This window comes from Oncorhynchus clarkii, chromosome 1, assembly GCF_045791955.1.
Source record: "Oncorhynchus clarkii lewisi isolate Uvic-CL-2024 chromosome 1, UVic_Ocla_1.0, whole genome shotgun sequence".
In the NCBI taxonomy this organism is placed as follows: Eukaryota; Metazoa; Chordata; class Actinopteri; order Salmoniformes; family Salmonidae; genus Oncorhynchus; species Oncorhynchus clarkii.
In genome coordinates, this window is record NC_092147.1 from 678733 (window position 1) to 703876 (window position 25144).

General features: G+C 44.7%; 1 protein-coding gene across 1 annotated transcript in view; it reads left to right on the plus strand.

Moving 5' to 3' along the window:
* The first annotated feature begins 447 nt into the window (after positions 1–447).
* The window catches only part of LOC139411651 (mitochondrial import receptor subunit TOM70-like), a 32506-nt gene continuing 7809 nt past the window's right edge, over positions 448–25144 (plus strand). The window contains exons 1-6 of the mRNA XM_071158301.1: positions 448–959; positions 10232–10405; positions 11383–11509; positions 13594–13703; positions 23902–24050; positions 24511–24718. Of these exons, the coding sequence (XP_071014402.1) occupies positions 729–959; positions 10232–10405; positions 11383–11509; positions 13594–13703; positions 23902–24050; positions 24511–24718 (999 nt within the window). The 5' untranslated portion in view covers positions 448–728. The remainder of the gene's footprint in view (positions 960–10231; positions 10406–11382; positions 11510–13593; positions 13704–23901; positions 24051–24510; positions 24719–25144) is intronic.

Sequence of the window (25144 nt, forward strand, 5' to 3'; positions counted from 1 at the left end):
TTTGATTTGATTTGATTTTGCAGGAAGCAAATTTCTGCTTGAAAAAGCTAGCCTTGGCTTTTCTAACTGCCTGTGTATAATGGTTATGTTAAACATAAACATACTGGTAATACAACGTTCATTTGAAAATAGTGTAAAAACAGTATCATGTAATGGCAAAGCACTAGAATACTCTCATAACATCTATAAACAGTCATAGTCAATAAATGCTATCTATAATACACAATCCCAATCCCAACATCTTTGATAACACTCAAAAGTAGTTTTACTGTTATCAACGTTTAAAGCATTGCATTATTTAATACATACACTAGATGGGGTGCTTGTACTCCATGTAATGTTGTAGTCGTCCGTGTAGTCCGGAAGTAAAGAGTTCCCCGCCCTGGTTGCAATTACACAGCGCCCGCCAGTATCCCAAAATTCCGCTGTTTCCGCTTTTACCTCGCGGATTCCAGAGTGGGTACTGGAGGCAGTGGTGTGTTGGTCGTCACTAGTTACCACAGCCATAAAGTCATTATTATGGCCAAAACGAGCCTATTTCTACAAGTTATATCCTTAAATCTGTTTTTAAACCTAACCACACTGCTGACATGATTAACCTTTAAATTAAGACCAAAAAGGGAATTTTTAATTTTAATAAACGATATATAGCCAATTTTGACTTTGTGGTTGGGGTAACTAGTGACAACTGGTGCGTGTTCTGCTCGCTTCTGTCCATTATATGGTGGATGATGGCCGCTTCAAAGCCTGTCGAGTCGCAGTCCGGGAGCGGTTTCCCCCGCTGGCAGCTGGCCCTCCTGGTCGGAACCCCCATAGTGCTGGGTGTAGGAGCCGTTTACCTGTGGAAACGAAACAAGACGAAGGACACACCGGGGAAAAGCAATGGGGAACGGACAACTCCAGAAGGTAGCGCCAACCCCGTCCAGGGCCAAGGAGCCCGTTGCGAGCAGGAGGACATGGTATGACTCTCAACCACTCCTAGATATCACTCTGGCGTACAGCTTTCTGGCGTACAGGGGTACGATAACAATATCATTTTTTTTATCTGGAGTATGATTTTATCAATACCGAAATACATTCAAGGGCACAGGTCGCACTTGCATTTAGTGGTTGGCTGGTAAAGGTTTACAATTTAGGTTACTCATTTAGAAAATGTCGCCACAGACAGGCATGTATGTATTACCGTTCCTATCCACAGCAGTATTCAGCGTGACCAAAAACACGTATGTACTTAATAACTAGCTAGTTCTTAAAACGGGGGCAGGCTAGACTATTTAGGTTAGGTGAGTTGCCAAACTGGCTTTGTTACTGTTGGCCAGTTATCTTGCCAGAAGTTACCGACCCCAACCGTTAATGGTTAGCCACATTTTTTATTTCACCTTTATTTAACCAGGTAGGCTAGTTGAGAACAAGTTCCCATTTACAACTGCGACCTGGCCAAGATAAAGCATAGCAGTGTGAACAGACAACACAGAGTTACACATGGAGTAAACAAACATACAGTCAATAATACAATATAAAAAGTCTATAAACAGTGTGTGCAAATGAGGTAAGATAAGGGAGGTAAGGCACTAAATAGGCCATGATGGTGAAGTAATTACAATATACCAATTAAACACTGGAGTGATAGATGTGCAGAAGATGAATGTGCTGGCACAGATACTGGGTTGCAAAGGAGCAAGATGAATAAATAAATACAATATGAGGATGAAGTAGTTGGATGGGCTGTTTACAGATGTGCTATGTACAGGTGCAGTGATCTGTGAGCTGCTCTGACAGCTGATGCTTAAAGTTGGTGAGGGAGATATGAGTCTCCAGCTTCAGGGATTTTTGCAGTTTGTTCCAGTCATTTGAGACAGAGAACTGGAAGGAGAGGCGGCCGAAGGAGGAATTGGCTTTGGGGGTGACCAGTGAGATATACCTGCTGGAGAGCGTGCTACGGGTGGGTGCTGCTATGGTGACCAATGAGCTGAGATAAGGCGGTGCTTTACCTAGCAAAGACTTGTAGATGACCTGGAGCCAGTGGGTTTGGCGACGAGTATGAATCGAGGGCCAGCCAACGAGAGTGTACAATGGTGGGTAGTATATGGGGCTTTGGTGACAAAACGGATGGCACTGTGATAGACTGCATCCAGTTTGTTGAGTAGAGTGTTGGAGGCTATTTTTGTAAATGACATCGCCGAAGTCGAGGATCGGCAGGATGGTCAGTTTTACGAGGATATGTTTGGCAGCATTGAGTGAAGGATGCTTTGTTGCAAAATAGGAAGAGTTGAGTACAGTTACGTGCACACAATAATGCGATTATTGTGGATAGTCAGGTTAATATAATAGACAATCGCTAATCAATATAAACGTTCTACCACAATGACCATGTTATTTTTGCGAGTTTGGACAGATCAAGTTTGTATGTGAAAACTATATATAAGATGCATACTGGATAAGATCTTCTGCTAAATTACTAACATGTCAACTGTGAACCAACTGTATTAATTTAGGGGAATGTCAAATACACATGAAACATTCATGGTCATTTAGCTAGCTTGCCATTTAATAGCTAATTTGTCCTGGGAGATGAACATTGGTTTGTTATTTTACCTGAAATGCATATGGTCCTTTTTTTGTTGTTGTTGGATCTTTGTTGAACTTTGACCGGGAGGCTCGGCATCTAGCAATCCTGTTCTGAACCAATGCATTCTAACAGTATAACATATACAGGGCATTCTAACAGTAAACAAATACAGGGCATTCTAACAGTATAACAAATACAGTGCATTCTAACAGTATAACAAATACAGGGCATTCTAACAGTATAACAAATACAGGGCATTCTAACAGTATAACATATACAGGGCATTCTAACAGTATAACAAATACAGTGCATTCTAACAGTATAACAAATACAGGGCATTCTAACAGTATAACAAATACAGTGCATTCTAACAGTATAACAAATACAGTGCATTCTAACAGTATAACAAATACAGTGCATTCTAACAGTATAACAAATACAGTGCATTCTAACAGTATAACAAATACAGGGCATTCTAACAGTATAACAAATACAGGGCATTCTAACAGTATAACAAATACAGGGCATTCTAACAGTATAACAAATACAGGGCATTCTAACAGTATAAAAAAATACAGGGCATTCTAACAGTATAACATATACAGGGCATTCTAACAGTAAACAAATACAGGGCATTCTAACAGTATAACAAATACAGTGCATTCTAACAGTATAACAAATACAGGGCATTCTAACAGTATAACAAATACAGGGCATTCTAACAGTATAACAAATACAGGGCATTCTAACAGTATAACAAATACAGGGCATTCTAACAGTATAACAAATACAGGGCATTCTAACAGTATAACAAATACAGGGCATTCTAACAGTATAACAAATACAGGGCATTCTAACAGTATAACAAATACAGGGCATTCTAACAGTATAACAAATACAGGGCATTCTAACAGTATAACAAATACAGGGCATTCTAACAGTATAACAAATACAGGGCATTCTAACAGTATAACAAATACAGGGCATTCTAACAGTATAACAAATACAGGGCATTCTAACAGTATAACATATACAGGGCATTCTAACAGTATAACATATACAGGGCATTCTAACAGTATAACAAATACAGGGCATTCTAACAGTATAACAAATACAGGGCATTCTAACAGTATAACAAATACAGGGCATTCTAACAGTATAACAAATACAGGGCATTCTAACAGTATAACATATACAGGGCATTCTAACAGTATAACATATACAGGGCATTCTAACAGTATAACAAATACAGGGCATTCTAACAGTATAACAAATACAGTGCATTCTAACAGTATAACAAATACAGGGCATTCTAACAGTATAACAAATACAGTGCATTCTAACAGTATAACAAATACAGGGCATTCTAACAGTATAACAAATACAGGGCATTCTAACAGTATAACATATACAGGGCATTCTAACAGTATAACAAATACAGGGCATTCTAACAGTATAACAAATACAGGGCATTCTAACAGTATAACAAATACAGGGCATTCTAACAGTATAACAAATACAGGGCATTCTAACAGTATAACAAATACAGGGCATTCTAACAGTATAACAAATACAGGGCATTCTAACAGTATAACAAATACAGGGCATTCTAACAGTATAACATATACAGGGCATTCTAACAGTAAACAAATACAGGGCATTCTAACAGTATAACAAATACAGGGCATTCTAACAGTATAACAAATACAGGGCATTCTAACAGTATAACAAATACAGGGCATTCTAACAGTATAACAAATACAGGGCATTCTAACAGTATAACAAATACAGGGCATTCTAACAGTATTCAGACCCCTTGACTTTTTACTATTTTTTAAAATTTCTTTTACGTTACAGCCTTTTTCTAAAATGGATTAAATCATTTTTCCCCTCATCAATCTATACACGATACCCCATAATGACATCACAATACCCCATAATGACAAAGCAAAAACAGTAAAACATTTTTTTTTTAAAGTTTGGTAATTAATCAAAAATAAATCAAACTGAAATATTACATTTACATAATTATTCAGACCCTTTACTCAGTTCTTTGTGGAAAAGCACTTTTGGCTGTGATTACAGCCTCAAGTCTTCTTGGGTATGACTGTACAAGCTTGGCACACCTGTATCTGGGGAGTTTCTTCCATTCTTCTCTGCAGATCCTCTCAAGCTCTGTCAGGTTGGATGGGGAGCGTTGCTGCACAGCTATTTTAGGTCTCTCCAGAGATGTTAGACCGGGTTCAAGTCCGGGGTCTGGCTGGGCCACTCAAGGATATTCAGAGACTTGTCCCGAGATTGCTCCTGCGTTGTCTTGGCTGTGTGCTTAGAGTCATTGTCCTGTTGGAAGGTGAACCTTCGCCCCAGTCTGAGGTCCTGAGCGCTCTGGAGCAGGTTTTCATTATTGTATTTCAGTTTTTGCTTTGTTCTTATGGGGTATTGTGTGTGGAGTTGTTTTTATTTAATCGATTTTAGAATAAGGCTGTAATGTAACAATGTGGAACAAGTCTAGAGGTCTGAATACTTTCCGAAGGCACTATATCACATATGTCAGAGTCAAGGCCCGCGGGCCACATCCGGCCCGCAAGAAGGTTTTTTACGGCCCCTGGGATGATCTTGATTTATTATTAGAACCGGCCCGCAGCAAGCCGGCAGCCCGCAGATCTTTTACACGCACCAATACTACATTTCCCACAATGCAAAGGTGACGCACCGAGCAGTAGGCTGCTTCATTTCAATATTTATTGGCACAGCAGTCGTCAGCATCACAGTAAAATTAACTTTCAGATACCCATCAAAAATGGCAAAACGGAAGGTGGATACTGAGAACCGGGGGTTTCAAACAAGGTGGGAGTCGGAGTATATGTTCACGAAGGTAGCTGGAAAACCTGTGTGTCTTCTGTGTGGAGAAAGTGTGGCGGTACTGAAAGAGTATAATCTGAGACGACATTATGAAACGAAACACGCGGACAAAAACAAGAATATGGACATGGAACAAAGGCTACAAAAGGCAGAGGAATTAAAACGAGGCCTCAAATCTCGACAGGCTCTGTTCAAAAAAGCCAAATCACAAGGCCAGGCTGCTGTCAAGGCCAGTTTTATTTTGGCAGAAGAGATCGCTAAATCAGCCCGGCCATTTACGGAGGGGGATTTCATCAAAAACTGCATGATTAAAGTTTGTGACGAAGTTTGCCCAGAAAAAAGGCAACTCTTTTTAAATGTGAGTCTGAGCAGAAACACCATTGCCGAGAGAGTAGACCAGTTGTCCATCAATCTAAAAGAGCAGCTTGTGAAAAAGGGAAAAGATTTTATTGCATATTCCTTGGCTGTGGATGAGAGCACCGACATTTCTGACATTGCCCAGTTGTCAATTTTCATCCGCGGAGTGGACTCCAACCTAAGCGTGACAGAGGAGTTTTTGGCTTTACGTCCTATGCATGGCACAACTACGGGGCATGATTTGTATGAAGAGGTGTCAAGATGTGTAAATGAGATGGAGCTGCCTTGGGAAAAACTCGTGGGTTTGACAACCGACGGAGCACCTGCGATGTGTGGACACAGGAGCGGACTGGTGGCGAAGATACGGGAAAAGATGCAAGAGGAAAACGCGACAGGTGAGCTGACAGCTTATCATTGTATCATACACCAGGAAGCGTTGTGCGGTAAAGCCTTGAAAATGGAGCATGTAATGAGCATCATCACGCGCACAGTTAACTTTATCAGAGCCAAAGGTTTGAATCACCGCCAGTTCAAGGCATTTCTGACGGAGTTAGAAACGGAGCATGGTGATTTGCCTTATCACACAGAGGTGCGATGGCTAAGCCAGGGAAAGGTGCTTCAAAGATGTTTCGAGCTTCGTGAGGAGATTTGTCTGTTCTTGGACAGCAAAGGGAAAGACACAACACAACTCCGAGACAAAATGTTTCTGTGTGAAATGGCTTTTCTGTGTGACATTACGAGTCATCTGAATGCAATAAACTTGCAGCTGCAGGGTCGGGATCGTGTCATCTCTGATATGTACAGTACAGTGAAGGCATTTAAAACCAAACTGACTCTGTGGGAGACGCAGATGCGGAAAGAAAATTTGAGCCACTTTCCCAGCTGCCAGACCATGAAAGAGAAGCTCTCTACCAGTGCGTTCCCGAGCACACAGTTGGCTGATAAAATAGGTATGCTTGCCGCTGACTTTCGACGCCGATTTGCTGACTTTGAAGCACAAAAAAGCAGGTTGGAACTGCTCGGTAACCCATTTGCTGTTGACGTGGAAAGCTCACCACCAAACCTCCAAATGGAGTTGATTGACCTCCAATGCAATGATGCACTGAGGGCAAAATATGCGGCAGTGGGTGCTGCGGAGTTCGCCCGTTTCCTCCCCGGCACAATGCCCCAGCTGCGCATCCAGGCTGCTCAAACGTTGTCTATGTTTGGCAGCACATACCTGTGTGAACAACTGTTTTCTTTGATGAACCTGAACAAAACATCACACAGAAGTCGACTTACTGCTGAACACCTCCACTCAATTCTGAGGATTTCTTCAGCTCAGAGCCTTACCCCGAACATTGATGAACTTGTGGAAAAGATGGGACACCACCAAGTATCACCCTCAACCTCAAACAAGTGAACATTACTGTGCAATCACATATTTAGAGTTTTTACTCAGTTCAAGTTTAAAAGTTAAAATTTAATATTTGTTTTCACTGCATGTTACTTCTCCTTAAACAAAGTGTTGTTTTTGATTAATAGATTTTTGCACTTTATTTTTTTGTATTTCAATCCAATTATATTTTAAAAATATTTCAGTTGAGTGGATGATAGAAAATTGCTATTATTGTTTTTTCTTTGAAGTAAATTTAGCCCACTTTTGCTAAAATAGAAAATATAGTCTACTGATGGTGCCTTGAATACCGGTTTCTTTCATTTAATGTTCATGTTATGGGGATATTTATATAAAGGAAATTTGTCTTTTGTGTCTGTTGAAAATTAAAGATTACTGACAGAGCCATAAGAAAATATTGCTTTATTTATCTGATCATATTGTAATATATTTGTTAGGTTTTCAGTAGGTTCAATTAGGTTCACTAGACTATATGCGTCATTTAAAAATTTTTCAATGAACATTCGAACAGTCCGGCCCTCGTCTTGTAGCTGATTTTTTTATTTGGCCCTCCGTCCATTTGACTTTGACACCCCTGCTGTAGAGTCCTCTGGACCTGGCCTAGGGTGCTACTAACTCTCCCTCCCTTCCATCCTGTAGAGTCCTCTGGACCGGGCCTAGGGTGCTACTAACTCTCCCTCCCTTCCATCCTGTAGAGTCCTCTGGACCTGGCCTAGGGTGCTACTAACTCTCCCTCCCTTCCATCCTGTAGAGTCCTCTGGACCTGGCCTAGGGTGCTACTAACTCTCCCTCCCTTCCATCCTGTAGAGTCCTCTGGACCGGGCCTAGGGTGCTACTAACTCTCCCTCCCTTCCATCCTGTAGAGTCCTCTGGACCTGGCCTAGGGTGCTACTAACTCTCCCTCCCTTCCATTCTGTAGAGTCCTCTGGACCTGGCCTAGGGTGCTACTAACTCTCCCTCCCTTCCATTCTGTAGAGTCCTCTGGACCTGGCCTAGGGTGCTACTAACTCTCCCTCCCTTCCATCCTGTAGAGTCCTCTGGACCGGGCCTAGGGTGCTACTAACTCTCCCTCCCTTCCATCCTGTAGAGTCCTCTGGACCTGGCCTAGGGTGCTACTAACTCTCCCTCCCTTCCATTCTGTAGAGTCCTCTGGACCTGGCCTAGGGTGCTACTAACTCTCCCTCCCTTCCATCCTGTAGAGTCCTCTGGACCGGGCCTAGGGTGCTACTAACTCTCCTTCCCTTCCATCCTGTAGAGTCCTCTGGACCTGGCCTAGGGTGCTACTAACTCTCCCTCCCTTCCATCCTGTAGAGTCCTCTGGACCTGGCCTAGGGTGCTACTAACTCTCCCTCCCTTCCATCCTGTAGAGTCCTCTGGACCGGGCCTAGGGTGCTACTAACTCTCCCTCCCTTCCATCCTGTAGAGTCCTCTGGACCTGGCCTAGGGTGCTACTAACTCTCCCTCCCTTCCATCCTGTAGAGTCCTCTGGACCTGGCCTAGGGTGCTACTAACTCTCCCTCCCTTCCATCCTGTAGAGTCCTCTGGACCGGGCCTAGGGTGCTACTAACTCTCCCTCCCTTCCATCCTGTAGAGTCCTCTGGACCTGGCCTAGGGTGCTACTAACTCTCCCTCCCTTCCATTCTGTAGAGTCCTCTGGACCTGGCCTAGGGTGCTACTAACTCTCCCTCCCTTCCATTCTGTAGAGTCCTCTGGACCTGGCCTAGGGTGCTACTAACTCTCCCTCCCTTCCATCCTGTAGAGTCCTCTGGACCGGGCCTAGGGTGCTACTAACTCTCCCTCCCTTCCATCCTGTAGAGTCCTCTGGACCTGGCCTAGGGTGCTACTAACTCTCCCTCCCTTCCATTCTGTAGAGTCCTCTGGACCTGGCCTAGGGTGCTACTAACTCTCCCTCCCTTCCATCCTGTAGAGTCCTCTGGACCGGGCCTAGGGTGCTACTAACTCTCCCTCCCTTCCATCCTGTAGAGTCCTCTGGACCTGGCCTAGGGTGCTACTAACTCTCCCTCCCTTCCATCCTGTAGAGTCCTCTGGACCTGGCCTAGGGTGCTACTAACTCTCCCTCCCTTCCATCCTGTAGAGTCCTCTGGACCGGGCCTAGGGTGCTACTAACTCTCCCTCCCTTCCATCCTGTAGAGTCCTCTGGACCGGGCCTAGGGTGCTACTAACTCTCCCTCCCTTCCATCCTGTAGAGTCCTCTGGCCCGGGCCTAGGATGCTACTAACTCTCCCTCCCTTCCATCCTGTAGAGTCCTCTGGACCGGGCCTAGGGTGCTACTAACTCTCCCTCCCTTCCATCCTGTAGAGTCCTCTGGCCCGGGCCTAGGGTGCTACTAACTCTCCCTCCCTTCCATCCTGTAGAGTCCTCTGGACCTGGCCTAGGGTGCTACTAACTCTCCCTCCCTTCCATCCTGTAGAGTCCTCTGGACCGGGCCTAGGGTGCTACTGACTCTCCCTCTTTTCCATCCTGTAGAGTCCTCTGGACCGGGCCTAGGGTGCTACTAACTCTCCCTCCCTTCCATCCTGTAGAGTCCTCTGGACCTGGCCTAGGGTGCTACTAACTCTCCCTCCCTTCCATCCTGTAGAGTCCTCTGGACCTGGCCTAGGGTGCTACTAACTCTCCCTCCCTTCCATCCTGTAGAGTCCTCTGGACCTGGCCTAGGGTGCTACTAACTCTCCTTCCCTTCCATCCTGTAGAGTCCTCTGGACCTGGCCTAGGGTGCTACTAACTCTCCCTCCCTTCCATCCTGTAGAGTCCTCTGGACCTGGCCTAGGGTGCTACTAACTCTCCCTCCCTTCCATCCTGTAGAGTCCTCTGGCCCTGGCCTAGGGTGCTACTAACTCTCCCGCCCTTCCATCCTGTAGAGTCCTCTGGACCGGGCCTAGGGTGCTACTAACTCTCCCTCCCTTCCATCCTGTAGAGTCCTCTGGACCTGGCCTAGGGTGCTACTAACTCTCCCTCTTTTCCATCCTGTAGAGTCCTCTGGACCGGGCCTAGGGTGCTACTAACTCTCCCTCCCTTCCATCCTGTAGAGTCCTCTGGACCGGGCCCAGGGTGCTAAGAACAAGGGCAACAAGTACTTCAAGGCTGGGAAGTATGAGCAGGCCATCCAGTGTTACACAGAGGCCATTGGTCTGTGTCCTAGAGACAACCAGACAGACCTGTCCACCTTCTACCAGAACAGAGCTGCTGCCTACGAACAGCAGGTTAGTGGCAACTATCACCTTGGCAACCATTCATTATAATGCTCTGTATGTGTTCATGTGGGTTTATAGCAGTGGAGGCTGGTGAGGGGAGGACAGCTCATAGTAATAGCTAGAATAGTGTTTGATGCTGTTTCAGTGAAACCAGACCACCACGTGTTTGAAGCTGTTTCAGTGAAACCAGACCACCATGTGTTTGATGCTGTTTCAGTGAAACCAGACCACCATGTGTTTGATGCTGTTTCAGTGAAACCAGACCACCACGTGTTTGATGCTGTTTCAGTGAAACCAGACCACCATGTGTTTGATGCTGTTTCAGTGAAACCAGACCACCATGTGTTTGATGCTGTTTCAGTGAAACCAGACCACCACGTGTTTGATGCTGTTTCAGTGAAACCAGACCACCATGTGTTTGAAGCTGTTTCAGTGAAACCAGACCACCATGTGTTTGATGCTGTTTCAGTGAAACCAGACCACCACGTGTTTGATGCTGTTTCAGTGAAACCAGACCACCACGTGTTTGATGCTGTTTCAGTGAAACCAGACCACCATGTGTTTGATGCTGTTTCAGTGAAACCAGACCACCACGTGTTTGATGCTGTTTCAGTGAAACCAGACCACCATGTGTTTGATGCTGTTTCAGTGAAACCAGACCACCACGTGTTTGATGCTGTTTCAGTGAAACCAGACCACCACGTGTTTGATGCTGTTTCAGTGAAACCAGACCACCACGTGTTTGATGCTGTTTCAGTGAAACCAGACCACCACGTGTGTCTGTTTCAGTGAAACCAGACCACCACGTGTTTGATGCTGTTTCAGTGAAACCAGACCACCACGTGTTTGATGCTGTTTCAGTGAAACCAGACCACCACGTGTTTGATGCTGTTTCCACGTGTCACCAGCCACCACTGGTTTCTAGTTTAGAACTGTTGAATGCATGTGTGTTTGTGTGTGTTAACATGAACTATGTCTGTTTCCAGATGAAGTGGACAGAGGTGGTGCAGGACTGTACCCAGGCTGTAGTGATTAATCCACGCTACATCAAGGCCCTGTTCAGGAGGGCCAAGGCCCTGGAGAGACTGGACAACAAGAAGGAGTGCCTGGAAGGTACACACACACACACACACACACACACACACTGGATAACAAGAACTACATGGAAGGTAGACCCACACACACACACACTGGATAACAAGAACTACATGGAAGGTAGACCCACACACACACACTGGATAACAAGAACTACATGGAAGGTAGACACACACACACACTGGATAACAAGAACTACATGGAAGGTAGACCCACACACACACTGGATAACAAGAACTACATGGAAGGTAGACCCACACACACACACACTGGATAACAAGAACTACATGGAAGGTAGACCCACACACACACACACTGGATAACAAGAACTACATGGAAGGTAGACCCACACACACACTGGATAACAAGAACTACATGGAAGGTAGACCCACACACACACTGGATAACAAGAACTACATGGAAGGTAGACCCACACACACACACACTGGATAACAAGAACTACATGGAAGGTAGACCCACACACACACTGGATAACAAGAACTACATGGAAGGTAGACCCACACACACACTGGATAACAAGAACTACATGGAAGGTAGACCCACACACACACACACACTGGATAACAAGAACTACATGGAGGTAGACCCACACACACACACACACTGGATAACAAGAACTACATGGAAGGTAGACCCACACACACACACACACTGGATAACAAGAACTACATGGAAGATAGACACACACACACTGGATAACAAGAACTACATGGAAGGTAGACCCTCCCACACACACACACTGGATAACAAGAACTACATGGAAGGTAGACCCACACACACACACTGGATAACAATAACTACATGGAAGATAGACCCACACACACACACTGGATAACAAGAACTACATGGAAGGTAGACCCCCACACACACTGGATAACAAGAACTACATGGAAGGTAGACCCACACACATACTGGATAACAATGACTACATGGAAGGTAGACTCCCACACACACTGGATAACAAGAACTACATGGAAGGTAGACCCCCACACACACTGGATAACAAGAACTACATGGAAGGTAGACCCACACACATACTGGATAACAATGACTACATGGAAGGTAGACCCACACACACACACACTGGATAACAAGAACTACATGGAAGGTAGATCCACACACACACTGGATAACAATAACTACATGGAAGGTAGACCCACACACACACTGGATAACAAGAACTACATGGAAGGTAGACCCACACACACACTGGATAACAAGAACTACATGGAAGGTAGACCCACACACACACTGGATAACAAGAACTACATGGAAGGTAGACCCACACACACACTGGATAACAAGAACTACATGGAAGGTAGACCCACACACACACTGGATAACAAGAACTACATGGAAGGTAGACCCACACACACACTGGATAACAAGAACTACATGGAAGGTAGACCCACACACACACTGGATAACAAGGAGTGCCTGGAAGGCGGGGCTTAGCTCAGACTTGTTACTGTTGACCAGAGCCCTATTCCCTATGTAGTGCACTACTTTAGACCAGAGCCCTATTCCCTATATAGTGGAATACTTTAGACCAGAGCCATATTCCCTATATAGTGCACTACTTTAGACCAGGGCCCTATTCCCTATATAGTGGACTACTTTAGACCAGAGCCCTATTCCCTATATAGTGCACTTCAGTTGAGCCGTGTGGTCCCTGGTCAAAAGTGCTTTATATAGGGAATAGAGTGCCAGTTGGAACGTCATCTCCTTTAAAGGCACATGATACCACAGCAGGTCAAGTAACAAGGGAACCCCCATATATCCCCCCCCCCCTCCTGTTCTTGTAGATAACAAGGGAACCCCCATATACCCCCCCCCTCCTGTTCCTGTAGATAACAAGGGAACCCCCATATATTCCCCCCCCTCCTGTTCCTGTAGATAACAAGGGAACCCCCATATATTCCCCCCCCCTCCTGTTCCTGTAGATAACAAGGGAACCCCCATATATCCCCCCCCTCCTGTTCCTGTAGATAACAAGGGAACCCCCATATATTCCCCCCCCTCCTGTTCCTGTAGATAACAAGGGAACCCCCATATATTCCCTCTCCTTCCTGTTCCTGTAGATGTGACGGCGGTGTGTATCCTGGAGGCCTTCCAGAACCAGCAGAGTATGCTGCTAGCAGACAAAGTCCTCAAACTGCTGGGGAAGGAGAAGGCCAAAGACCAATACAAGGTGAGAGGATGTTCCAGCTCTCCTGCTGCTTCTTACTGAAGGCATTGAGTAATGTTGGGTTTTAACTGCTCTGAAAGGTTCTCCTTCTCTATTGGTCTGTGTAATCTGTGGGAAATATGTCTCTAATATGGTCATACATTTGTCAGGAGGTTAGGAAGTGCAGCTCAGTTTCCACCTCATTTTGTGGGCAGTGTGCACATAGTCTGTCTTCTCTTGAGAGCCAGGTCTGCCTACTGCGGCCTTTCTCAATAGCAAGGCTATTCTCACTGAGTCTGTACATAGTCAAAGCTTTCCTTAATGTTGGGTCAGTCACAATGGTCAGGTATTCTGCCGCTGTGTACTCTCTGTTTAGGGCCAAATAGCATTCTTGTTTGCTCTGTTTTTTTGTTGATTATTTTCAGTGTGTCAAATAGTTATCTTGTTGTTTTCTCATGATTTGGTTGGATCTAAATGTGTTTCTGTCCTGGGGCTCTGTGGGGTCTGTTTGTGTTTGGGAACAGAGCCCCAGAACCAGCTGGTTGAGGGGACTCTTCTCTAGGTTCATCTCTCTGTAGGTGAGGGCTTTGTGGGGTGTGTTTGTGAACAGAGCTCCAGAACCAACTGGGTGAGGGGACTCTTCTCTAGGTTCATCTCTCTGTAGGTGAGGGCTTTGTGGGGTGTGTTTGTGAACAGAGCTCCAGAACCAGCTGGCTGAGGGGACTCTTCTCTAGGGTCATCTCTCTGTAGGTGAGGGCTTTGGGGTGGAATGTCTGGGTATCGCTTCCTTTTAGGTGGTTATAGAATTGAACATCTCTTTTCTGGATTTTGATCATCAGCGGGTAAAGTCCTAATTCTGCTCTGCATTGTTTGGGGTTTTGCGTTATACACTAAGTATATTTTTGCAGAATTCCGCATGCAGTGTCAATTGGGTGTTTGTCCCATTTTGCGAATTCTTGGTTGGTGAGCGGACTCCAGACCTCACAACCATAAATTGCAATGGGTTCTATAACTGATTCAAGTATTTTTAGCCAGATCCTAACACCTGTGGTGTTGATATTTAGGCCGAGGTAGGTGTAATTCTTTGTGTGCTCTAGGGCAACGGTGTCTAGATAGAATTTGGCTACTGGACCTTTTTTGGAACACCATTTTTTTTGTCTTAATGAGATCCACTGTCAGGGCCCAGGTCTGTCAGGGCCCAGGTCTGACAGAATCTGTGCAGAAGATCTAGGTGCTGCTGTAGGCCCTCCTTGGTTGGGGACAGAAGCATCGAATCATCAGCAGTAGACATTTGACATCAGATTCCAGTAGGGTGAGGCCGGGTGTTGCAGACTGTTCTAGTGCCCTCGCCAATTCATTGATATAAATGTTAAAGAGGGTGGGGCTCAAGCTGCATCCCTGCTGTCTCACCCCACAGCCCTGAGGAAAGAAATCTGTATTTATTGACAATTCTAATTGCAAACTTGTGTGCATTGATTGTGTCACGTCATATGCTTTTATCTAAGCGCCAGACTAGAACGCATCTACATATAGTCACACTCAGTGATTATGTGCTTCAAGGCATGATTCCATGGGGACACAGGTGGCATAAAGAACCATCATTGGAACAGCAGCAGATTATTTCTTGACTCAGGTGGCATGAAGAACCATCATTGGGACAGCAGCAGATGATTTCTGTGAGCGCTGGTGTGCCATCCTGAACAAATGCTCTATTGATTTAATGACATTAATTGTTGACCAGTTGAAAAGGATTTTATTGAAATGGATAACACGATTGAAGAGAAAATCGCCTAAAATGACATACCCATATCTAACTGCCTGTAGCTCAGGACCTGAACCAAGGATATGCCTATTCTTAATTTGAAAGGAAACACTGAAGTTTGTGTAAATGTCAAATTATTGTAGGAGAATATAACACATTAGGTCTGGTAAAAGATAATACAAAGATACATTTTTTCTCCATTTTTTTTTAGACTGATTTTAGACTGATCCAATGAACTATTGCATTTCTGTTCAATATGTATCAAGTCTGCCCAAATGTACCTAATTGGTTTATTAATAGATTTAAGTTCATAACTGTGCACTCTCCTCAAACAATAGCATGGTATTCTTTCACTGTAATAGCTACTGTATATTGAACAGTGCAGTTAGATTAACAAGAATATCAGATATGTCTATGTCCTGGGAAATGTTCATGTCACTTACAACCTCATGCTAATCACATTAGCGTTAGCTCAACCGTCCCGCAGGGGGACCCACCAATCCTGTAGAGGTTTAAATGATGTCATATTCAATGAACTGATGAAAGCTAACTAGGCGCTCCAGGAAAAGTTGTCTACAGAAATAAAGGAGCTTAAACTTGAGGAAATTCAACCAAGACAAAAAAGACAAAGCCGAGGACAAAGTCTACTTCGGTTGTACAATCTGATACGTCAGTCTTTACCCCCCTGCTGATAAGGGTGGGTCGGTTGTACAATCTGATACGTCAGTCTTTACCCCCCTGCTGATAAGGGTGGGTCGGTTGTACAATCTGATACGTCAGTCTTTACCCCCCTGCTGATAAGGGTGGGTCGGTTGTACAATCTGATACGTCAGTCTTTACCCCCCTGCTGGTAAGGGTGGGTCGGTTGTACAATCTGATACGTCAGTCCTTACCCACCCTGCTGATAAGGGTGGGTCGGTTGTACTCTTGGATAGGACAGTTATAATGTAAATTAGTGTCATAGACAGCTGCTTGACAACACCTTTTACAAGAAATTCCCAATTTCAGAACACTTTCTTTACTGTCCTAGATGGGTATTTAAGTTCAGGTTAAATCACCAAAAAATAACACGACTTTTTGGCTTTTCAACACCATTGCCACTTTCTATACTTTGCCGAAATTACAAGAATGTTACAAAACCTCCAGGGCGCCCTATTGTAGCGGGCATTGATGCAGTAACGGCCCTCTATCTACTTCTGTTGACTTTTTTATTAGACCACTCGCAGAACAGCTCCCCTCCTTTGTAAAGGACACCAGCAGTATGGTCTCAGAACAGCTCCCCTCCTTTGTAAAGGAGACCAGCAGTATGGTCTCAGAACAGCTCCCCTCCTTTGTAAAGGACACTAGCAGTATGGTCTCAGAACAGCTCCCCCCTAAAGGACACCAGCAGTATGGTCTCAGAACAGCTCCCCTCCTAAAGGACACCAGCAGTATGGTCTCAGAACAGCTCTCCTCCTAAAGGACACCAGCAGTATGGTCTCAGAACAGCTCCCCTCCTTTGTAAAGGACACCAGCAGTATGGTCTCAGAACAGCTCCCCTCCTAAAGGACACCAGCAGTATGGTCTCAGAACAGCTCCCCTCATTTGTAAATGACACCAGCAGTATGATCTCTATTATTTAATCTCTTGAGCCTCTCCCTGAGAATACTTTGTTAGTTACTTTTGATGTTGAGTCGTTATACACTAATATTCCACACGAGGGCGGTATTGAAGCTATGGAACATTTTCTTCTGCAACGTGACCCTAATGAACTACCTTCCAGTGCATGCATTATAACATTGTCTGAAATCGTACTCACAGACACAACTACTTCATGTTTCTAAATTATGTATTTATTCAGGTGAAGGGTACTGCTATGGGATCCCCTATGGCTCTTAACTATGCTAATATGTATGTGGGTTACATGGAGAAACAGTCAATTCTCAATCCTCTCAAATGTTTTCTTGCCTAACATTATTATTTGGAAACGGTATATTGATGATATTTGTGTTCTATGGAGGAGTGATACAAAACAGCTCCAGGCGTTCCATGCTTTTCTTAACTCCTGTTCTGAGCATCTGAGATTTACTATGCAGTCTGACACCCGTCAAATCAGTTTCCTTGATCTTCTGATTTTGTGTGAAGATAATGTTCTATACACTGATCTTTACAGGAAACCTACTGATCGTAACAGTTTGTTGAGGGCTGATGGCTGTAATCCACTTCCCTTGAAAAATACTTTACCCTACAGCCAATTCTGTCGAATCAAAAGAATTAGCAAAAAACAGTCAGATTTCTACATAAATATGGCTGAGATGCAAAGAAAATTCTGTGAGAGGGGGGTACAAAAATGGTCAGATTAATGCTGCCATTGAGAAAATCCAAAACAAATCGAGACATGATCCCTTTCAAGGATAGTCTCGCATAAATAAGCATTATTGCGTTCTTACTATGCGCCATTCAAAGTGCTCTGAACAAATTAAGGGAATTGTTAAAACATTGGCACATTCTAAGATCTGATGATAGTATTGGTAATGTGTTTTCGGACCTTCCCTTGGTCGTATTCTCACGGGGCAGAAATCTCAGAGATCAATTGGTAAACTCTGACAACGTCTATTTGCGCCCCCACTGGATGGAAACTACAAGTGTAATGGCTGTGCTCAATGCAATGGCACTTACAAATGTAGATCCTTCAAACGCCCTCAAACAGGGAAACAGATCCCATCAAAGGTGTTATTATCTTATCAGTTCTTTATCTTATTGTCTTTGTGGTCAGAATTATGTCAAACGAAGCGCAAATTAAAACTAAGAATCTCAGCATCGTAGGAAAAACTTGACGTTCCCAGTTGCGAACCACTCTATTGCGTCTCTACTTTATATCGGCATCGAACATGTCACCCTCCCTAGGAGAGGGGGTGACCTCGACAATTTATTGTAAATACGAGAGGCTGCCTGGATCTTTAATTTAAAGACCCTTGCTCCCTTCGGTCTCAACGTAGACTTTGATCTGAAGCCATTCTTGTGATTATTGTGATTTTGCTATTGTAAATGTTTGTAGGCCTATTGCAGCCAAATTCTATCTATGATCGTATGCTATTCATTTGATGTTTTTGATATGTTCTGTTTATCTGTAAGTTAACCAATGATATCAAGCCACACCCGGCCATGATTACAGACACTTGTCTGTGTCCTTTGACACGATATAAACTAGTGACCTGCAGTGTTTGTCATTATATCCTGATGAAGACAGCTTGTCTGTCGAAAACGTTGGTTATTAAATTATTGCATCCGAGCTCCTAGAGTGAGCTCTCCTTTTCTTTTTCAAATATGCTTTCCCCCCCAACATCAATTTGTATAGCAGACCCTCATGCCAAATTGAGCTTTTTTGAAATCATCAAAGCATGACAAGAATTTGCTTTTGTTTTGTTCGTCAATAAGGTTGTGCAAGTGGTCTGTCCTACAGTATTTTGGTAAGAAGCCAATTTGATATTTGCTCAGGACGTTGTTTTCACTGAGGAAATGTTGGCGTCTGCTGTTGATGATACTGCAGAGGATTTTTCAGAGATTGCTGCTCACTCATATTCCACTGTAATTATTGGGGCCAAATTTTGTGGATTGGGGTGATCAGGCCTTGTTGGTTCCAAATATTAGGGAAGATGCCAGAGCAGAGGATAATGTTTAAGAATAGCCAATTAGAATTTGTGTTCTGTATATTTTGTCATTTAGTTTAGTAATGTTCAGTCTTTAATGAACCAATATAACAAACTCTGAGTGAGGATCTCCATCCAAAGGGACATCAGATCTTGCAACATACTCTGAGACTTCAAATAAAATTTTATTTGCAAATGCGCCGAATACAACCTTAACGTGAATGATTACTTACAAGCCCTTAACCAAAAATGCAGTTAGAAAATGTTTTTTACTAAATAAACTAAAGTAAAAAAATAACCTAGAGAGGAACCAGCCTATGTGGGGTGGCCAGTCCTCTTCTGGCTGTGCCGGGTGGAGATTATAACAGAACGTGGCCAAGATGTTCAAATGTTCATAAATGACCAGCATGGTCAAATAATAATCACAGGCAGAACAGTTGAAACTGGAGCAGCAGTACTGCCAGGTGGACTGGGGACAGCAAGGAGTCATCGTGTCAGGTAGTCCTGAGGCATGGTCCGAGGGCTCAGGTCCTCCGAGAGAGAAAGAGGTCCTCCGAGAGAGAAAGAGAGAGCATACTTAAATTCACACAGGACACCGGATAGGACAGGAGAAGTGCTCCAGATATAACAAACGGAGACACTGTGGCCCCATCCGAAGATACCCCCGGACAGGGCCAAACACGAAGGATATAACCCCACCCACTTTGCCAAAGCACAGCCCCCACACCACTAGAGGGATATCCTCAACCACCGACTTACCATCCTGAGACAAGGCCGAGTGTAGCCCACAAGCCTATATGGCTTGGAGGTAGAAGCTGTTAAGGAGCCTTTTGGACCTAGAATTGGCGCTCCGGTACCGCTTGCCATGCGGTAGCAGAGAGAACAGTCTGACTTGGGTGACTGGAGTCTGACAATTTTTGGGGCCTTCCTCTTACACTGCCTAGTATGGATAGCAGGAAGCTTGGCCCCAGTGATGTGCTGGGCTGTACACACTACCCTCTGTAGCACCTTACGGTCAGATGCCGGGCAGTTGCCATACCAGGCGGTGATGCAACCGGTCAGGATGCTCTCAATGGTGCAGCTGTAGAACTTTTTGAGGATCTGGGGACCCATGCCAAATCATTTCAGTCTCCTGAGGGGGAAACGGTGTTGTGCCCTCTTAACGACTGTCTTGGTGTGTTTGGCGATGTGGACCCCAAGAAACTTGAAACTCTCGACCCTCTCCACTACAGCCCCATCGATGTTAATGGGGGTGTGTTCGGCCCTCCTTTTCCTGTAGTCCATGATCATCTCCTTTGTTTTGATCACATTGAGGGAGAGGTTGTTGTCCTGGCACACACTGCCAGTTCTCTGACCTCCCTATAGGCTGTCTCATCGTTGTCGGTGATCAGGCCTACCACCTTTGTGTCGTCAGCAAACTTAATCATGGTGTTGTAGTCATGCTTTGCCATGCAGTCGTGGGTGAACAGGAAGTACAGGAGGGGACTAAGCACGCACCCCTGAGGGGCCGCTGTGTTGAGGATCAGCGTGGCAGATGTGTTGTTGCCTACCCTTACCACCTGGGGGCGGCCCGCCAGGAAGTCCAGGATCCAGTTGCAGAGGGAGGTGTTTAGTCCCACGGACCTTAGCTTGGTGATGAGCTTTGTGGGCACTATGGTGTTGAACTCTGAGTTGTAGTCAATGAATAGCATTCTCACACAGGTGTTCCTTTTATGTTCAGGTGGGAAAGGGCAATGTGGAGAACGATTTGAGATTGCATCATCTGTTGAGGCGGTATGCGAATTGGAGAGGGGGTGTTGTTGTGCTAGTCTGTTTTGTGGGTCTGTGAGGACTCTGAGCTCCACCATGTCTCTCTACAGCTCTGTGAATTTATCCCTCGCAGTGATGGAGGAGCAGTGCAGTTGTGGGACCTACAGTGCAAAACTATTCATCCCTCTTGACGTCTTTCCTATTTTGTTGCATTACAACCTGATAAAATTAATCCCTTACCTTTGATCGTCATATGGTTGCACTCCGAAGACATTCATTTACTCAATAAATGTTCCTTTTGTTCGATAGTCTCTTTATATCCAAAAACCTCAGTTTTGTTCGCATTTTCTTCAGTAATCCACAGGCTCAAACGCAGTCAAAACAGGCAGACAAAAAATCCAAATTGTATCCGTAAAGTTCATAGAAACATGTCAAACGATGTTTATATTCAATCCTCAGGTTGTTTTTAGCCTAAATTATCTATAATATTTCAACCGAACAATAACGTCGTCAATATAAAAGGTAAACAAGAAATGCACTCTCTCGGGATTGCGCATGAAAAACCTCTGACACGTCAGGGTCCACTCATTCAGACTGGTCTTACTCCCTCATTTATAAGAATACAAGCCTGAAACAATTTCTAAAGACTGTTGACGTCTAGTGGAAGGCATAGGAAATGCAAATTGAGTCCTAAGTCAATGGATACTGTAATGGCATTGAATAGAAAACTTCAAAATCCCCCCCCCAAAAAAACTTCTTCAATGGATTTTTCTCATGTTTTCGCCTGCCAAATCACTTCTGTTATACTCAGACACTATTTTAACAGTTTTGGAAACTTTAGAGTGTTTTCTATCCAAATCTACCAGTTGTATGCATATCATATCTTCTGGGCCCGAGTAGCAGGCCGTTTAATTTGGGCATACTTTTCATCCAAAATTCCAAATGCTGCCCCCTACCCTAGAGAAGTTAAGCCATACACTCCACAGAGCTGGGCTTTACGGAAGAGTGGCCAGAAAAAAGCCATTGCTTAAAGAAAAAAATAAGCAAACCCAACTCCTCTCATCACCCTGAGAACACCATCCCCAAAGTGAAGCATGGTGGTGGCAGCATCATGCTGTGGGGATGTTTTTCATCGGCAGGGACTGGGAAACTGGTCAGAATTAAAGGAATGATGGATGGAGCCAAATACAGGGAAATTCTTGAGGGGAAACCTGTTTCAGTCTTCCAGAGATTTGAGACTGGGACGGAGATTCACCTTCCAGCAGGACAATGACCCTAAGCATACTGCCAAAACAACACTTGAGTGGTTTAACATTTAAATGTCTTGGAATGGCCTAGTCAAAGCCCGGACCTCAATCCAATTGAGAATCTGTGGTATGACTTAAAGATTGCTGTACACCAGCGGAACCCATCCAACTTGAAGGAGCTGGAGCAGTTTTGCCTTGAAGAATGGGCAAAAATCCCTGTGGCTAGATGTGCCAAGCTTATAGAGACATACCCCAAGAGAGATTGTTGCAAAAGGTGGCTCTACAAAATATTGACTTTGGGGGGGGGTAAATAGTTATGCACACTCATGTTTTCTTTTGTCTTATTTCTTGTTTGTTAAACAATAAAAAATGTTTCTTCAAAGTGGTAGGCATGTTGTGTAAATCAAATGAAACAAACCCCCCAGAAACCTATTTTAATTCCAGGTTGTAAGTCAACAAAATAGGAAAAATGCCAATGGGGGTGAATACTTTCGCAAGCCAGTTCAGTGCTGGGGGAGTGGCTATCCTCATCTGCAGGATAGTTTGAAGAGGTGTGATCAAACTCGCTCGGGGGTGGGGGAGAATCACCAAGAGAAAGATCCTCCTGCCGTGCTCTCTCTTTGATTCTGTGGAAGTCCTTTTGGAAATGTATAAAGCTGCCATGCACCACCACTGTTCCATTGTTGTACAGGTTAACAGAGGGTGTCTGTCTCCTCGTTTTACACTATTCTGATGTTCCACCCTCCAACAATACCCTCTCTCTTAAAAGAGGGGTAGTTGGCTCGTATAGCTGTGTGCCATGCCCAGGGATTGTCCGTGTGGAGGGTTAGGTTGCTTACGTTCCCATTTTTGTAGCAGTCAGCATCAAGCGTCTCTGGATTTTCCATGAGGAGCTTCTCATTGTACTCTTTCCGTTCCTTATAATTTTTTATATCCAAGGGGTACTGTACTGTGGTGACCTCTGCACAGAAGGAAGCCATGGAGCAGGGTGCCAAAGAGGCCTCTGCATTTGAGTGGGGGAGGAACTCTGCTGCCATTGTTGGGTTCAGGGGCTTCACACCTCTCACTTCACTGCTAATTAATGTTGCAGCCGGGTCTGTTCTGTCCTAGCAAGCTTGGTAGCCTTTTAACTTAGCATTCAGTCTTTATAAAGTTAAATAGCTACAGATTGTAATGTTATTTTCCTTCTAGGCTTGACTGAACATTACTTACTCAGTTCCTAGTTGGATGATATTTTCGTGTTTCTGTTGTGCTTCTTTTGATGGTTGCTGGTTTGTCAGGAAGTTAGCTGGATAGTCCTTTGCAGTAAGAATCCTTGGTAATAAAAATCCTTACAAAATAAGGTTAAAGGTTTCGAGTTTTGATTTGGAGTGAAATGTTGTGGAGGGTCGTATGCTGTATGTCCTTGTTAAAAATATATATTAAAAAAAACATCCAAGTTTATGCAACCCCAAATCTTTTTGTAAAAACTTGCTGAACAATTCAGGAGCTCATCTGCTCATTACCTCTCTCTCTTGAACCCTCTCTCTCCAGAACCGTGAGCCCCTGATGATTTCTCCTCAGTTCATCAAGTCTCTCCCTCTTTCTTCTCCCCTCTCCCCCTCTTCTCGTTACCTCTCTCGCTCCGCTCTCCCTCCCTCGCTCTTCTCTTTCGCTCCGCTCTCCCTCGCTCTTCTCCCTCTTTCGTCTCCCTCTTTTTCCTCTCTTCAGAACGGTGAGCGCCATGATGATTTGTCCTCGCTCTCTCTCCCTCCGCTTTCTTCTCTCTCTCTCTCCTCCCTCTGTTCTCTTCTCGCTGTCTCCCTCCCTCAATTCATCATGTCTTCTCTCTCCAGAACCGTGACCCCCTGATGCCTTCTCCTCAGTTCATCAAGTCCTACTTCGGCTCCTTCACTGATGACATTATCTCCCAACCGCTCCAGAAGGGTGAGAAGAAGGACGAGGACAAGGACAACGAGGGCGAGGTCGCAGAGGTCACAGAAAGGTCAGAGGTCACACTGTGGTATCACTTCCTGTCCTTTATGTTGCTCTGGATAAATAAAAAAACTACATTTGCGTTCCAAATGGTACACTATTCCCTATAAACGCAGCCATAGTGACTGTACCAGGGTTCAACATAGTGAATTAATGTCTGTACCAGGGTTCAACACACTGAATTAGTGTCTGTACCAGGGTTCAACACACTGAATTAGTGTCTGTACCAGGGTTCAACATACTGAATTAGTGACTATACCAGGGTTCAACATAGCTCTGGTTATCTGAAGGCCAACCAGTACATTAACCCTGTCCTTAACCTCTGACCTCTGTCCTGTCCATAGCTTTGGTTATCTGAAGGCCAAGCAGTACATTACCCCTGTCCTTAACCTCTAACCTGTCCATAGTTCTGGTTATCTGAAGGCCAAGCAGTACATTAACCCTGTCCTTAACCTCTAACCTGTCCATAGTTCTGGTTATCTGAAGGCCAAGCAGTACATGGAGGAGGAGAACTATGATAAGATCATCAGTGAGTGCACTAAGGAGGTGGAGTCTGGGGGCAAGTACACTGCTGAGGCCCTGTTGCTACGGGCAACCTTCTACCTCCTGATTGGCAACGCCACCGGCGCCCAGCCCGACCTGGACCGGGTCATCAACATGGAGGACGCCAACGTCAAGGTAGTGGAGATGAGCTGGTGTCCAGTAGCTCAGCTCCTCCCAGTTAGTCGGTATTAGCAGCTCAGCTCCTCCTCTCGTTTAGTCGCTATAAGCAGCTCCCCCATCCTCTCGTTTAGTCGCTATTAGCAGCTCAGCCTCTCCTCTCGGTTAGTCGCTATTAGCAGCTCCCCCTCTGTCACTTTTAGCAGCTGAGCTCCTCCTCTCGTTTAGTCGCTATAATCAGCTCCCCATCCTCTTGGTTAGTCGCTATTAGCAGCTCAGCCCCTCCTCTCGGTTAGTTGCTATTAGCAGCTCGGCTCCCCCTCCTCTGTTCGTCGCTATTAGCAGCTCAGCCCCTCTCGGTTTGTTGTTATTAGCAGCTCAGCTCCCCCTCCATTCAGTTAGTCACTATTAGCAGCTCAGCTCCCCGTCTTGTTTAGACGCTAT